The sequence below is a fragment of the Brachionichthys hirsutus genome, unplaced genomic scaffold (assembly GCF_040956055.1).
Source record: "Brachionichthys hirsutus isolate HB-005 unplaced genomic scaffold, CSIRO-AGI_Bhir_v1 contig_858, whole genome shotgun sequence".
Taxonomy (NCBI): Eukaryota; Metazoa; Chordata; class Actinopteri; order Lophiiformes; family Brachionichthyidae; genus Brachionichthys; species Brachionichthys hirsutus.
The window spans coordinates 41992-59058 of NW_027180637.1; the positions used below are offsets into that span (position 1 = coordinate 41992).

The 17067-nt window shown below is 42.8% G+C and overlaps 1 protein-coding gene across 1 annotated transcript in view; it reads right to left on the bottom strand.

Moving 5' to 3' along the window:
* Window positions 1–16875, bottom strand: part of elp4 (elongator acetyltransferase complex subunit 4) — a 44833-nt gene extending 27958 nt beyond the window's left edge. The window contains exons 1-8 of the mRNA XM_068759339.1: window positions 16698–16875; window positions 15866–15901; window positions 12305–12426; window positions 10945–11079; window positions 9419–9555; window positions 6790–6874; window positions 4660–4848; window positions 575–683 (exon numbers count right to left, since the gene is read on the bottom strand). Coding sequence (XP_068615440.1) covers window positions 575–683; window positions 4660–4848; window positions 6790–6874; window positions 9419–9555; window positions 10945–11079; window positions 12305–12426; window positions 15866–15901; window positions 16698–16875 — 991 coding nt within the window. The remainder of the gene's footprint in view (window positions 1–574; window positions 684–4659; window positions 4849–6789; window positions 6875–9418; window positions 9556–10944; window positions 11080–12304; window positions 12427–15865; window positions 15902–16697) is intronic.
* Between the last annotated feature and the right edge of the window lie 192 nt (window positions 16876–17067).

A 17067-nucleotide genomic window follows, 5' to 3' on the forward strand; every position in this document is an offset into this window, starting at 1 on the left:
AGAACTGGAAGAGCCGGGACAAACCATGTTGCACCCCTTACTCCTCTTCTTTCTCCCTTTTCCATCTCTCCAGTCATCCCTTACCCATGTCCTCTTCCCCAACTGAAAGCCTTGCCCTCCATTTATCAGCAGAGCATTCTGGCCATGGAGACATTGAGCGAGGGACAGAAAGATAGCGACAGAGAGGAAGAGAGAGTGATGGTGAGAATATCGATTCCCCAGTGTTGGTTTGCTCTGTTCCAGAGCCTCAGGGGTATGGGACTAGGGATGGAGAGGGGGCGAGGCGAGAGGGAGAGAGGCTGTGCTGGAGGTGGGTGGGGGTGGGGGGGTTGAGAGTGCGAGGGAGAGGGGGTACAGCGTGGCAGCTGAATCCCCCCCGGCCTGTCTACTGAGGAGCACGTCTGATTGAGCAACAGCACGCTAACTTGCACTGACAGCCTGGCCTGCAAGGGGGCTGCCCTGCCTCCATCCACAGCCCAGCCCCAGCCTTAATGCACTGCCTGTGTGTATGCTTGTGTATTTGTTGGAAAAGAGATAGAAAGATAAGCGAGTGTGTGCGTGTGTGTGTTCTTACCATGGTAATCTTTGTAGAGTGGGTTGGTCTCTCTTTCAGAGCCTTTGAATGATTCCAGCGCTATGGCATTGTCACATAGCCTGGTTATGCTTCCCATTAGAGCTCTGTCCTGTAGGACAAGAGAGAGAGAGAGAGAGAGAGAGAGACATGAGCAGGTAATTAAAAGCCTCCCGACAAGCCATCAATGTTGCAATTAAATAGGTCATCAGTTCCCCAGACCAGGTCATTTTTGTCCATGGCTTCAATGAGGGTGATGAGGTAGTTTAGGGATAGGGGATTGACAGGGGGGGGGGTCACAGGTGATGTCAGGGCAGGTGAATGGACATGCATTTTAAATTTGTCATAAAGCTAAAGTAGCATGGGAAAAATGGCATAGCTATAAAATTTGATGATTTCTTTTAATCAAGCATCATTTCCTATGAAAGGGTTCACAGTTGTTGCTCACTCTCAAACCAGCACACAGCAGGGGGAGGCCAGAGGGTATAAATGGGTGGGGGAAAGTAGCAGAGGCTTGATGGGGAGCGCTCCCCCTACTGGTTAGGTCGGTGCCCTAACAGGACAAATAAGGGGCAAATACAGTAAAGAGAAAGAATGAAGGGGAAATATACAGAAGAGTGAACGCAGAGGGTAAAGTAAGTGGCGAGGAAGGAGATAGAGGGATCCTGCAGTAGAGGGAAAGAGGGAGTCCTGCATTATTAATCTCTTTGCTTCTTGAATCATTCACATCCTTCATTCTGTGTTGGCTGCCACCGCCTAATGCAGTTTTCATGCATTCATGTCGTTCCCCCACTCTTTATTCTTCCTTTTCAGTTTTGTCCTACTTTTAAAATATGCATACCCCATCCAGCCACGGCCACCAGCACTTACAGGGTATCTCAGGTCATTGTAACACAGCAATTAATGCCAGTGTTTGGCCATAAATTATTCAAAACACCAATAGTACAGAATGATTAAAAGATGGTAAAACAAAACTTTATTTTACACTATAAGCCATTGAATATTATTGAAGTAAGGTCACTGCAAGATCACGTGCAGAGTCCAGTGTCCATCTTACCTTTACTTAACTACAGTCACTCCATGCAAGTAGTTACAGATGAACCCCATCATTCGCCACAGTTGATTTGCTCATTTGGTTTTTCTTGACTGTATATGTACCGGCTTTTGCTTGTTACAAAATATGATTTCTCTTTTTTGCAGAGTCTAGTCCAAAAATGCATCACTTTGAAGGAGACTTTTCATTTTCATTCAGTCGAGTGCTTCTTTCACAAATGTTTGGAAACATAAAATATGATATGACTAACTGAATATTTTAGTCACGTTTTGAAGTACAATGCCCAAATGAGAGGATTTGGATGTATCCGTTATTCTGGCATTATTCTTTTATTATGGCAATGCAAAGCAAAAAAAATAAATAAACGAACAATTTTACACTGCCTATAGAACACTGGGAACTCAAAGGAAATGGAAAAAGATCAACAGGAAATGAAAAGAAATGAAGAAAAAAAATTTGCGCATGACCAATATTATTAACTTAGAAAAATAAAAAATGAGGTCATGGCAAGGCTGAAGTTTTGGTTTAGTTCTGCTATTATATGATCTTGACGACTTTAGACCAGTTAAGGACAGTGTCAACTTTAGGCCTATTAATACTAGCAGAAGACATTTGAGGTTGTAAAAAAATAAAAATCTGAGGGGGAAAAAATGGAACATTTGTTTTCCTAGAAGTTGATGCAGCAAATGATGACAATATATACGATTTATAATCAATGCAATTAACAGAAGTACAGCATGGAAGGGCAAATACATGATAAATCCAAAAATCGAATGCATTTATTCCCAAACAGCTTTGATAATAAAACAATATCTCAACATAAAGTATATAAGAAGTATCCAGTAACAGATCCAGGACATTTGGTAAATAATTAACCGTCACCAATTATTGATCTTAAATTGCACTCTGTGAGATACCTGATCAGAAACATTTCAGATGACTTTCACAAGCTTGTGTGTATGCTTGTGTATTTGTTGGAAAATACACAATTGGGTTGAGGGAGTACACCCTGCAAGGAGGGGAAACACTGACCTGCTCTGCTCATTTTACATAAAATCCCTACACACAGACATCGTAAATAACATATTGTAGTGTTTGGAACTTTTGGAATTTGTTTGTAGCTGTAGTTTTTTTTTTATACAATATTTTTATATTTCCAAAACAAAACAGTTAATTTATTATTCAAGAAAAAGAATCACAGATTAAATTACAATGCAAATGAAAATTAGTACATTTTTTTTAACAGAATAAATGTATACAAGATGTTATTATATTTTAATGGCTTTCTGTAGAGAGACGATATAAAGAAGACACTCGTGTGGGGCAGGACTATTTTTTTAGCATAGGTCAAAATACCACTGACCAGCAGGTGAGGTCTATATGGGTGCATTTTAGGGTGAGTTGTGTGTGTTTTCTGGCCGGCATAGGCATGGTAGCAGGCCATAGTTTGATGGAGGAGGACCACAGAAGGACAAGCCTAATTAATGTTTCAGATGGACTGTGGCACTGGGCCGCTGTATGGAAGCTTTCAGTGAGTTGCTAAACTTCCCAAGCTGCTCAATAATGGATAGAAAGTCCGGTGCAGCCTTGGCCAGCTAGCCCACTGCGTCTTGTCTAGACGGTTTTCCAAAGGCCACACACACTCTGTTAACTGAGATAATTATCAAAGCACAGGCAGTGGCCGAAAAGTCACTCTGCTAACATGTTAATTATTAAAATGGGAAACCTGCACACATTGGTGACCTCAGATGATCAATCAAAGAATGCACTCCTATGACAACAACATCATTTGAGACTAAAATCATCATTAGGCCACTTCCTTGATGCTCATCTACACACCCTCTCATTACCTCGATGTTGGCTTTGTCACCGAACACCTGATTCAGTCCAAAATTTCCTCCTCTCCACTTCTCCCCCCACTCATTCTCTTCACTCCCCAGGGTGGAGAAGGGGAGGGTACAGATTAAGGGTTTGGAGGCCAGGCTAGAGCGGGACTGGGGGAATCGCTCTCACCACAGCTGACATCTGCTAGTTAGACACTCCACCTTTTTTGACTAGGCCAAGGCAACTGTGGACGGCCACATACAGGCTTGGAGCCAGAACACTTTATGACAACACAGCTGTTCCGAAGTTAAACATGGACTTATATCTTTGTTTTATAATGAATCACAGACAATGCAGCTTCCATGTGGTTGTGAATACACCAGAGGGAAGTAGAGGTTTAAGTGACGTTGAGATAAAAACATTTTGGTAGAAAGTCTCAAATGGCTTTTCTTGCAAGTCTGTCTCTATGGTCTGGGGGAGGGCTGTGGTTTGCCATATGCCTGAGCAGATGACTCTACCTTCACACTGAGAGGCCAGACTGTACACAGATGCATGCACATGGACATAAACCCCCTAAAACACATACACACCCAAACCTGCAAAACAGCCAGAGACAGACTCAACTACAAGGAGGGATATTTGTAAGAGGATAAAATGCATACAGAGGCAAACACTCCAACTGTTTAAGGATTCAAGAAAAACAAAACAAACAAACAGACTTAAAGGCCTTTGAATGAAATGTGAACTTGACTGGGTCAGTTGAAGGGGAGTGATGCTTGGGGGAAGAAGCCCCTCACAGGTCTGAGTCAAACCAGGGTGACACTGAATCACAGGGTCAAGGAGGCCTTAGTTCAAAAGACTTGAAACTTTTTTTGTAACCATTTAATGAACAATACAAAGCAAAAGTACATTTGCAAAATTTTACCCAATGCATTGAAAAGGCCTGACTATTATATTTAAACTCATCTCATTTCAGGTCATTTTCCTTCTGGTGACAATCTGAGGTTAAATGATTTAGGACAAACAAGCAAAGACAAAATGAATGAAGTAAAAAAGTAATAACATTTAATGTCATGGTTTTCTTGGAGAATAATACGATTCATAAAATTATTGTAAATTGTTTTCATCTAATAAAAAATATGTGGATGAATCTGTTATAGATCAGTTGGTAAGAAAAATGCAAATCAGATGGTGTCAAATACCGTCTTACCTGGATGAGGTGTGAAGGCACAGTTACTACTGCGATGGAGAGCGATGACCTTAGCAAAGAGCGCAGTCCATAGAGGAAGGTAGTTAGGGCGTGTTTATTTGTGGGGTTGTCATGGCAACACAGGTCATCGCCCCACATGACTGAGCCAAGAGAATGTAGACCAATTCGCAGGATGTTGGATGTCTTTGACTGTAAGTCAGAAAGAAAACACAATGCAGCAAAAGATTTAGACTTATTTTAAAGTTAATCTCACAGTGTATCTAAACATTTACAGATCAATGTTTGCTGTTTTGGGTAAGATTCCCAAACTTTGGGAGATACCAACTGGACAGTCTGGTCACCAACACAGACGATTGGAACACAGTGCCCAAACGTGACTGGACACAACTGCCCAATCACAGAGGCCATCTGACACATGCACAATGGACCTGTCAGACAGGCTTCCAATATGGCTGCCACCCAGAAATCCTAGCACATTCTTGGCACAGCAGCGACGCTTTGCAGCCAAGGGGGGCCTGAGTAAGGGTGGAGGGCCACCCCTCGAAACCCCCCCACACCACCAACAGAGATCAGCGACAACCAACTCTCATGAAGATGGACAAACAGTAGCAGGACATATATCATGGGAATGGAGAGAATGGAGGAGCCTGTCTGAACGGCAAGACTTTTCTAACCTTTGGTACAACAGCTTCTTAACTGGGAATGTCTTCGTGGTGACTCCTAATTACTGAGGTGATAGCCAAGAGTGATCAACATGAGTCCAGGCGACAATTGTTTCTACAACCTCGCTTCTCAATTGTCCCTTCCCCTCCATTATCTTCTCTGCCCCACTCTCCATTGCTTCCTCTCCCATCAGTATGACCTAACCTTTGTTTGGAATTGGATCACGATCTTGCGCATCTAAGAAAAATAAACTCCATTGTTTCTCAGAGTTTTCTCAACGTTCGCTCATACTTTCCTCAAACACATCTCTCATACAGGACTATTCATCTTCCTGTACAACATCCAACTTCAATCCTGCATTTTTGTACCTTATTGTATGAAAGTATTAGTGTTGTGAATGTGCCTTGGTCATGATTACATATGCTATTTCTTTGTTTGTCTATATAGGTCTTGGGGGGGAAAGAATTAGAACTCAATTTCTGTCTGCAGCCCCTGCAGGCAGGAACTGTGGTAACAAGACTGTTGCTGTGGCATCAGCAAGAGCGGCCAAACCAAACTCCTATAGTTCAGCCTATAGAGAAAGCAGGGACCAGTGCCAGTAGAGTCCAGCCAAGAACCAGAGGCCAGCCATATAGGGTAGAGCCAGCTTGGGAGCGCAGCCTGATCACCAGCCAGTCTCTGAAGAGGCTCAATCCAGCTGCCACGTCTGTCCCACTCATCTCAAAATACTACCAAACAACATGCACCTGGAATTTAATCACATTTCAAATCTGTAATGTGCATAACACCACAGCTCATATGCAATCTGCATCTCTTTAGCATTCACAATGTTAGAATAACAAATAAATATATGAATGTATACACAATGGCCATCACCCATACTAGACATTCTTGTGCAAGAGCCCATGTTACTCTGTGCTGGCCGGCATTCTTGGACTGTGCCAACAGTATGTCAGGTGGCCATACTGCTTTAGTGATGTCAGCAGTTAATCCTGCATGTGGGTGATCGAGGAGGAGGGGTGAGGCGCACTGAAGGTGAATCCTGTGTGTGAGTGGTGGCAGGGGAAGACCAGAGGGGGTCACCAAATGTATTTGATAAAAAAGATGTGGACACATACACACAGCAGGTATCTCCCTCTCTGTCCCTCTCCGTACTTATCTACCATTTGTCCGTACGTCTGCCTGTCTGTCTCTCTGTCTAGAGATAGAGAGAGATCTATAAACAAACACATACATCAATGGTTTTGCTCTTGAAAAATGCACAGCTGCATTTTGTATTTCATTTTTAAGAGCTGACTTTATGTATTTCAACAAATGTCAATCTTAAATACAACTCTAGACTGTCTATCTAACTGTGGGACCAAATAAGAATAACGAATAAGCATACAACTAAAGAAACTACGGGGCAAAAATACCTTTGAATTCAGGATGAATGAAACCAATTCAGAACAGAAATTCAAGTCTTACCAAGGATGTTGCTACACCAAATCCCCGGCTGTGTATGACCTCTTGAAGTGACTTCAGCAATGCAGAGTAGGACTCAAGCATGGTACTGTGAAAAAGCACAAGACACAGCATTGAGTGGACAGGGTGGAGGAAGCAATCAGAGCAAGAACACAAGATGGTTACTTAGGACATATAAACTGTAAATGAAACCAGTTTGATAAATCTAGGCCAAGCCCATCAGTGCAGTTGCTTAATCCTCTATAACTGCAGCAAGTTCCTCCGACTCTGCTTTTCTGGAGCCACTGAAGTAGACAGATGATCCATGTCAAGAGATCCAATTAATTTATTTGGTTGATTAAATTACAACATGACTGTCAGCTCCCCAAAGATCTGATTTTGCAGACACACACGAGACGTCCGCGTGGACTAACAAACATAAAAACAAAGAGGAAAAGTGACAGGTTGGAGAAGGATTAATGGGCCGATATCTAAAATTAACATGGACCAGCATTTTGGTGTTTAATCATGGGTAAGATGTGCACCTCTGACAAAGGGCATCCGCTAACACTGGAGCAACATTTAGCAACAGTCAAGGGATGGCTTACTGCTGAGCCTACCGTGTGCCTAGGGGACGGCCAATGGGAATGTTAACCCCATCTTTTAACACAGGCCCATGCCACTTAAGGACGCTACCCCAATGTAATAATGACTCTGCAGTGAGTCACAGTAGGCTGCTGTGACAGTTATCAATTTGACCTGCGGGCTACAAAAACCGATACATATAGATTGATCACACACCAATAGCTCTGCATAAAGAGTGATACACAATCGTGTTGATTACACTTCTCCAAGTACATTCATATACTCTATTTCTGTTATTCAGCCTAACAATGGTGCCTCCTGACCCCGCTGGGGCTAATGATAGAGCTAGTTTGGTGAAAGAAGGACACCTACCCTCCTTGGCCTCTCTGCCCATTCCCCTTCTATGAGGTAGGGGGCTAGGATGGTTTGACATGCAGTTGAGGAGGAGGTTGCCTATAGTTAGCAGCTATTGTGTAGGGCGTCATTGTGCTTTAGCTACCCCTACTGAGCACCCCTCATTCAGGTACCAAAAAGGTCTAGGTGCTTAGCTACAGGGGCTAGCACTTCAGCTAATTAGGATCAAGCACAGGGAAGCTTCTTTATCTTAGCGTTCCTCTTTCAGCATAGGAAGAAAGGAGGAGAGAAAGGGGGATGCTTGGTCTTAAACAACAGGATCTGTATCACCTAGAGAGCAATTTGTACCAATTATGCCTTCAAGTGAAACGGAGCAATTTAACAGCTAGGGTATCAACATGGGGCTGTGGACACGTGCAAGGGGGAGTTGCCTGCTTCGGAGTTTGTGTGGTACATGTGTGTCGTGTGTGTGCATTCAGTACTGAGGCGGGACCGGGGCCACAATGGTGCGATGCAGGTGTAGTTTCCTGCTGTCAAAATGTCTGTGAGATATACAACGAATTCAGACAGCTCAACAGTGGCACCACATAACTCTTACTCACCGAACCATCGTATAACACTGCTGACAATGACGGATAAAGGGATTTATTTATTTATTTGTTCCCCAAATTATATGATTTATTTTTGTGTTGATCTGATGAAATGAAATGAAATATGAAATGAAATACTTTTTATTTTATTTTTAATTGTCATCTGCGGGGACACACAATGATATATAGAGCAATAGCAAATGATCTGGTGGAATTGTATTCCTTTAAGAATGTCTGCAACATTTAATGTGTTTGCATGGATGCTCTGTCAAACAGTCTGTTTACCGAAATAAAGGAAGAGGGATTCTGTAAAGCCTCCTCCACATCCTCTGTGCTCCAGATTGCAGTATTTACCCAGTGTGTGAGAGTGTGCCTTGGTGTGCTCAGCGGCACTCTCTGAGTAAAGAGCCTGCATTACCTCTTAACCCTAAGTACACTCAGCACAGGAGAAATCAAACAGACGCTGAGCAAACAAGACCCTTATTTGAATAGACATGCACAACCTTTCCAAGAGGCTGAATGTCACGGGCCAATGGCAAGTTACTGCAAACAGAGGATGAACCTGACCTGAATCAATGAATGAATAAAATGTGTAGAAATTAAATGTGAATAAAAATTAAAGCAACTAAAACAAACTAAGTATGCAGAGTAAAAAAAAAAAAACACTGCTTAGTTGAAATCTGTAATTTCATTTAATAATTAAGGAAACGGTGGGTGCTTTATCCTTTAGCGATAATCATTCAAGTTGGGTTCAGTCTTTCCCTGTAGGTCTTTCCCTGCTACACCTGTAATGGGCCTTGAGGTAACTTTCTGTTATGAACTGGTGCTTTATTAATAAAATTGAATTGAATTCAGATTTATTTATGAATAAGTCTGATATCTCATGAAAAGAGCTCGACGTAGTTTTTTCTAATTACAGGGTCTTTGCCGTATGAGCTCCTTAAGTGAAGTTGGGCCATCTCAATGGCCATTCACCTCTATTCTGTGAACAATGCCATATTTGCTTGCCTGTGTCGTGTAAATGATGGTGTACCTATGTTTTGTGCATGATGTCACGTTTGTGTTCTGCAGATAAAGTCTCGGTGGTTTTCATGCATTCTGTGGACGCTGCCTTGTCGTTTTACCTCCGTGTGGGTGATGCCTGGGAGGGATGTTCAGGGAGGTAGAAGCGGTGACACTGGGCTGCCTGGCGAATTTCTGCCTCCATTACCTTGGAAACGTCATAGTAATGCCCAAAGCGGGATGAGGATGCTAGGGCACTCTGAGGAGGTCAACATTGAAAATGCATGTAAATGCATAGAGCAAAGCTTCACACCTTTTATTTAAGAACATTTAAATGTATTTGCAGCCAGCCCATCTAGTTGTTTTAACCTACTTACAACAATCCACGAGCAATAAACTAATAAAAAAAAAAAACATGTTAAATGAGTGCGCTTCACGATACAATGTGAATGCAATTGCATTGTTTATGGGTCATTCCTCAACGTTCCTACAGCAGAGAAGTTAATAACCACTATGACCATTTTCTTTATCATTTCTTCACATAAACGTCCACTTCTGGCTGTGAAAGCAAACGTGTCAGGGACGCATGGGAAGGCGGATGTTTTCCAGCAGCTGAAAAAGAGAGTTTTAGCTCTTCTCTCTCAGTGAAACCGGGGATTCCATTGTTCGAGGGGCCCTTAATCTACTCCTAATCTGGATTAGGGCCCCCGGTGTGTCCCTCTCCTGGTGGGACGAGGGGGTCAGCAGGGCAGGGGGGGTCAGGGGCTCATCTTCTCTTTGTGAGCTTGGCAACCCGCTTAGCGTTCCATCCCCGCCCTAACGGCCTCACCTTTGATCTGATGTCTTCATCGGGAGAACGACACAGTGGGCAATGCCAGGAGGTGTGTGTAAGGGGAAAGTAAGCATTGACTCTGGGGGTGAATTTGGAATGCAAATCCTCTGGTGGGGCTTACTAGTGGTTTGTAAAGACAATTTTACAGGGGAAGGGGGAGAGTTGAGGAAAGGACACAGATATAAAGAAGTTTCCAGGGGGTGAAAAAGAGGGAGCGGATCACCAGGGACACACTGTGTTCTGTTAATCCACATAGCGATATGGATTATAGACAGATGGGGAGAAACTGCAGAGAAGTAGAAGGAGAGGGTCACTACTCAAAAGCGGAAGAAAGAGTGTAGGGATGCCGACCCTAGCAGGGGGAAAGGCAGGGATTTGAGGCGCAGATCTCGGTCATAGGGTTGAGGAAGGAGACATGTCAATGCACAGACTCCAAAGTATTCTCGTTTCCCAGGCCAAGCAGGGGTGCAGCCGCTTGGGTATCCGTGTATATTAGAGTTGGAGACCAGTGAAAAGCCTACCTAGTGCCAGCTAAGTGTGAGTAATCTGCTTCAGCCCTCAAAGGAGAGGCTCGGACCTCATTCACTCATAAAGTAGTTTAGAAGCTCATGGATTTAGTGCTGGAAACAATTGCCAAACCACTAAGACCAGTGAGCCAGTTTGTTCTTTCGCATACCATCATGATCAGATACACATTTGAGCTTGAATTAAAAAAAAATATATATATATATATATATATATTTGACTGCATTCTAATCCCAGTAGGCTGCAATTATTAAGAATTACAGGAGTTAATATAAAATATCATGTCATTACCTGTACTTTTGGAAGATTCTGATAACGCCAGGCAATTTGCATGGCATCCAAACTGTCCTGAGGTTCATCTGACATCATGGGATGCTGCACTGGTCTGTGGACAGCAACGTCGTCCAGGATGGGAGAAGGGAGCTCCTTCAAAAAAACAAACAAACAAACAAACAAAAAAAGATAAATGTAAATAGAAAGGCACTTGGAGAGAGTGTAACTCCATCTATGCTAATACTCCATGATTACACATATATAAAAGTACCATCGAACTTTGTGGCCATTGAAAGGAAACACAAGTTGTTTATTGTCAGAGTTGACCTGTCCTTTAATTTCCTTCTTTTGCCCTGATTTCTCACAATAAGATGGTTTCTTGTGTCCATTTTAAAATAAGACACAAAGAATAACATTAGTATCTAATATTAGCATTTCATTGAAGATTAAAGATTACCGGTAAACGCTTTTATTGTCGCATACACAATCACTGCACACTTTTACACCCTACTGCTATTGGGCCCCTTTAACAATCCACACACATGCATATATTTAAGGGCCCTGTAACATGAATGGAGAGGCTATAGGGTGACGGCGCGGCCATGAACGGCACGCCTGGAGCAGTTGGGGGGTGTGGGGGGGGGGGGGGGGGGGGTGATGCCTTGCTCAAGGGCACCTCGGGCACCCCTGGAGGTAGACTGGCCCCTCTCCAACCACCAGCCACAAGCGCACACTCTATTTCATCTGAGCTGGGACTTGAACCAGTGGACTCTCCGCTTCCCAACCCAAAGCCCAACCCACTGCCACCCCATTTCATGAATGTAGCTGTGAAAACACTAAATGATGTGATATATCCCCACTGGGATTGCCCCTCTCTTAATAAGCCTTTGATATGTAAAAGCAGGGTGAGGCTCTGACCCCTCCCACTATCAATCAGTGGGAGAGTGACCCTTCTCCCTTATGATGGGTGACAGTCAGCTTCTGCGGCTATGGTTCTCTTCACAGTGTGATGCATCGGGAAACATTTCAACAATGCCACAACCATGCCACCCTCGACCCCCGAGACAACTAGACTGACCCTGGCACATCTTGGGAAAGGCTGTGTATCTACAATATCTGGTCAATTGTGCTCAGTGGTGGCTGGTTGGTATATTGTGGCATGTGGTCAGAACATTTTCAAGATTTTATGGTGACACATGTGTATAGAAAAGTTTTACAAAAATGTATTTTGCAAGTCTACAGCAGCAGCCCAGGTTTGACATCGGAGTTGACACATTCAGGCCATTTAGGCTCCATTTGGAACCGAGAAGAATACAATTCTTTGTAGCAACGTTTTGTTCCCAAGAGCTTTTAGAAAAGACCACACATCCTCTTGTACCTGCAAGATGTCATCTGGATTCATTTGAGCAGCTGCCACAAAAAGTTCATGTCGACACACCACTCCTTCTGCCAGGAAGTACTTTAAGATCATACGAGAGTAGCTATCATATCGGTCCTCCTCTATAAAAGGAACACAAGAAAACAACAATCAGAATGTGAGCGAGGGTGAAAAACACAAATATTACACTGAAGAAACTGTCAGTCAATGCCATATTGCTAAGACTGTCTGCAAGGCCTGAGGATAAGACAGAGTGATTTAAAAAAGAAAAAGAAAAGGTTCAACATGTTCTGTATGAAAAATATCAACCTCGACTCCATCATTGGACCTTGTCTCATTCTGAGCATCCATTAACAAGCCACGGCCACTGCAGTTCACGATCAAATCCTACTTGTAGACTGTAATTGAAGTAAGGACCTCGATCGGGCTACTTTTAGTAGGGAACAGCGGAAGTGGCAATTGTCGTGGCACAGACACTTGCGTATTATTGTGTAATACGGCAATCAAAGCATATCCCCGAACAGCAGCAGAGGTGAGAGGGAGACACCTGTCTCAAGTATTCACCTGACCCCTCACCGCAAGGTACTCCAGCTATCAGGACATCTGACAGGAGGAGGCAGAAGTAGGATACAAGTGCCCGTCAGTGAAATGCCACTTGACACAAGCTTCATTTGAATCTTTGCTTTTTGTGTGAATTCTATGGCAATGATGTCTCTTAGCCTTCATGTTTCTCCTCTTGTTCCCATCGGATGAGTTCATGATCATACAGTAGGTTAGAAGTTGTCCAGAAGTTCTTCAAGAGGTTTCTCAATACAAGGGAAGGTAATTCTCATCTTGGAATTATGATATTTAAGTCTTGTTTGGAAGAACATCGAATAGGTACTTTGACAAATGTGTTGTTTCTCAGCGCACACACTATGGCGCAAAGCCATTCCACACTACAGACACAAAAAAAAGTCTGCAGCATCACCATGAAACCCCTCCAAGCAGGGCACATAACTCTACCCAGCATGCTGCTGCTGCTTCCTGTCACAATCATCATTTTGTAAAGATTTCATAGGCCTCTCCACACAATGACAAACAGTGGACACAAAGACAAAGGCAGCACTGACAGTTAAAGGTAATGGGCATACAGCTGACAGCTTGGGAATGACATCCTGACGTGTCATCCTCAAACATCCGGAGAATTCTGCCCTCCCACGTTCCTAGTCCATGTCCTCACCTACGGACTTAGAATGGCTCAGGAAATTCCATGGCTCTTCAATTTGTTGTCGGTGGGGCTCCCTGTTCTCTTATTGATGGGTTTCTAGGTCAGCAAGCCTTTGTGGCTTTCAGCAGGCCCCACAAAGACTCCCAGATGGGCCCTCTCAAGATGGGGCCTATTGTGGCTGTGTTTCTATGGGAGCCTTACAAATGGAACCTCCAGGAGTCATTAGGCTGTTTAGGCGGGGGGTTAGGGAGGGGCTGAGAGGTGGCAGGGTATACGAGCAACAGGGGGTCGGGGGCAGTCATATCTATGAGGGAGATCAGTCACTCTGGACAGTCATGGGATGATACTTTTTTTTTTTTTTTGACTAAGGCTTGGTAAAGGGGGAAGCACCTCTTGTTCATTAGCTTTCAAACAGGAGAGTGGGAGTGCAACAGTCCTGAATCATATCTGCCAATTCGGCAGGGGGAGGAGACAAAATATCTAGGTCAGTGTTTTCCCCCCCCCCTTGTGCGAATCTTTGTCTATGGAGTACTATTACAGCTCAAAATCATTTATGCCAGAAAGCAGTGGAACAGACACAGACACTGAAAATAGATTTGAGTTTAAAAATGGGGGTAAATAATAGGTGAATCATTTGTCAAGTACCAAATATTTGTTTGACATAATCTTTATTCTTTTAGTCAGGTGCCGGTTCTTTTATATCAATTTCATTGGTTGGTGTCTGACACAAAGGTGCTGTGATTCTGAGCAACATTAAAAAGTGCAGTTTCAACAGATGCACCTGTCATTTGTGGAAAGGCAATCAGTTTCTTGCTTTTTGAAACAAATGTATTCTGTAATGTATAAATGTATGGAACCAGAACTTTTTTTCAAGTCTGCTTTGCTGCTAAATGAAATCAGGAAGAAATACAGGAAAGGCCTAAATTGAAAGGAACTAACTATCATGCATTATATTATATTATCTATATAGCAAGTTTATATATGTGCTTTGTAACTGTGATGAAGAAAGTTCAGAGTGTTTGCAATTACCGGTAAATATTTTTATAATTTCTCACCACTTCATTCATAATGATGGATCTTAACTTTACCTTGTTATCCTGTATTCTGCTTTCATATGTATAACAGTGTTTCAAATAAATAATGCAATTATACTTAAAATAAAGACAATACTGTAAAAAGCTGTGACATATTTAAACATGCCAAAGAAGCCGATCTATGATTAAGTGCATTTTTAAGGAAACACATATTGTCTTTAATGGAATGACGCCATACATGGTCAACACAAGTGCTGGGAGGCTTTATTGCTTCTTTCACAAAAACACAAGAGATGAGAGATCTTCAGACAGCAGCCATGCCGGGCTGACCCCCCCCCCCCCCCCCCCCCCTCCTCTGGTTGACAAATCAGGATGGACAGCTCAAGACACTTCAAAGGCAGACAACAACCAGTCTGATAATTTTATGTCTGCTTCTCACAAACGGGCCATCACGGCTAAAGGGGCAGACTGTAGGAGATGATTGCTCGAAACAAACACAAACAAACACACGCTTCAAACTCCCCCATCCCTCCCACACCCACACACACACACACACAAGCACCACTCAACACAAGAGCACTCACACATGCATTTCACCTTTACTGTGTCTCTCATTACCAGATGAAACCAACCGTACATTGATTCACAAAATGGAAGGGAAGAACGCATTAGTGTATAATCACTGACTCCTGCATCGATTTGGGGGGTGAATTAAAGGGCAAAGCAATATCATCAATTGGTATAGGCTTTTGCTACATACAAATTACAGCTTCAAGGGAAACAAGACTGTCTTAACCCCCCTTTCTACCAGCGCATATATCCCAGCCTATGATGAACTATAATAACAAGAATAATACAGTGGACAAAATGTATGTCCCTAAGAAACCCACTTGTTTTGATTGTACATTCAGAAACTTTTATAACACATCTGCAGACAAGCACATTCATTAAGACTCAGCGGAAATATGAGCACCTGGGATTCGAACTGGAGACCTTCAGGTCATTAATCTATTTGCCATTTTGCTCAACAGTGATGCACCAAACTCAAAGAGTACAGAGATAATATCCTTACTAAAAAACAATATCCGTGTTTTGGTTTTCATATCTCTCTCTATATATATTTATAAACCAACAAATTAAAGCTAAAGTCATCACTAATTTATCCACGATGCTGTTATTCCCAAACATGTACGTTTCTCTTCATAATAGAGAGCGGTAATGTAAGTGTCCCCGTTTCAACAGGAAATGGTCATTTCATTTAATGTGGCATTTTATTTTTTTCAATTTGCTCTTGTTTTGAAAACTGAAAAGTCTCACCTATGAGAAGTACTGTTCCAACCGCTATCCCACCACCTGTTTGTAAAGACAAAAACAATCGAGTTTTAGTTTTTTCCTGTATTACAGACTGTGTGTTACGCTGAATCATTGTGAACCTCTAGAAACTTTCTTTTGATCCCTATTCATTCAATCTCCACAGCAGTAAATTCATCTTTAGTATAAGCCCTTTTTTAATTTTGACTTGTCATGGTGGGAAATTACCAATATCAGTGGTGAACACTCTTTTATATCCCAGTAAGGCATGAAGGCATCAGAATGAGCACAATCAACCCAATAAACCAGTCAAACTGATTCAGTAATTATTCATTTTTTATAGTTTGGGAAAATCTTCTAAAAATGTCAGATCGGTGGGTTTGAGCACTCTTGATATTTAAAGAACGATTTCTAATTCAATAACAACATTGTATTTGTGCTACCACCTTAACGTCAAACAAATATGATCCTGAAGTTCAGGCTAATAATCACACCATATGATTTTGTGCTATCACTCCCTCGTGTGTAAATTCTCACGCGTCCTTTAATACTAAATACTTTTTATTGATTCTGTTTACAGCAGTTACAGTCTGACTGTAGCGCATGCGCCCAGGTGAAGTCTTGCCAAGGACACAACGACAGGGAGTCGAACCGCCAACTTCTCGATCATCATCATAGGGCGACCCTCTCAACCACTGCGCCACCATCGCCCCCTCTTTGTCAGCTTCCTTACGCGAACATTGATTTAACAGTGCGTCTCGCTAGCATCACATTTAGGGGCTCTCTTAGCACAGGCAGCTAGCGCTAGCGTTACATTAAGTCTCAACAGAACACTGACCGAGCAGATAGTCGAGCGATGTGACTCCTGTCGAAACGAGGAGCTGTCCATTTTGGACCGAATGTCGAGTGCCAGGTATGGAGAGCAACTTGCTCCTTGTTTTCTTCTGAAAACTTGTAGTGTTCACCAATAAACGTTCAGCTGGAGGGTTCCCTACACCGCTCCTGGGAGCTGCCATACTGCTTCTGACGTGGTGACGCTCGAGCACGCTTCGGCGCGTCTTGTCCAATCAAAGAATCCGTTTGTTAGGCTCGACCAATGGTGGCGTCGGTTATTACATTGTACATTGTTGCAGGAAGTAGAAGTTGGTAGGTTAGAAGCATTGTAGCAGTAGCATAGCAGAGGCAGATTGTAGACATTGTATTAGATT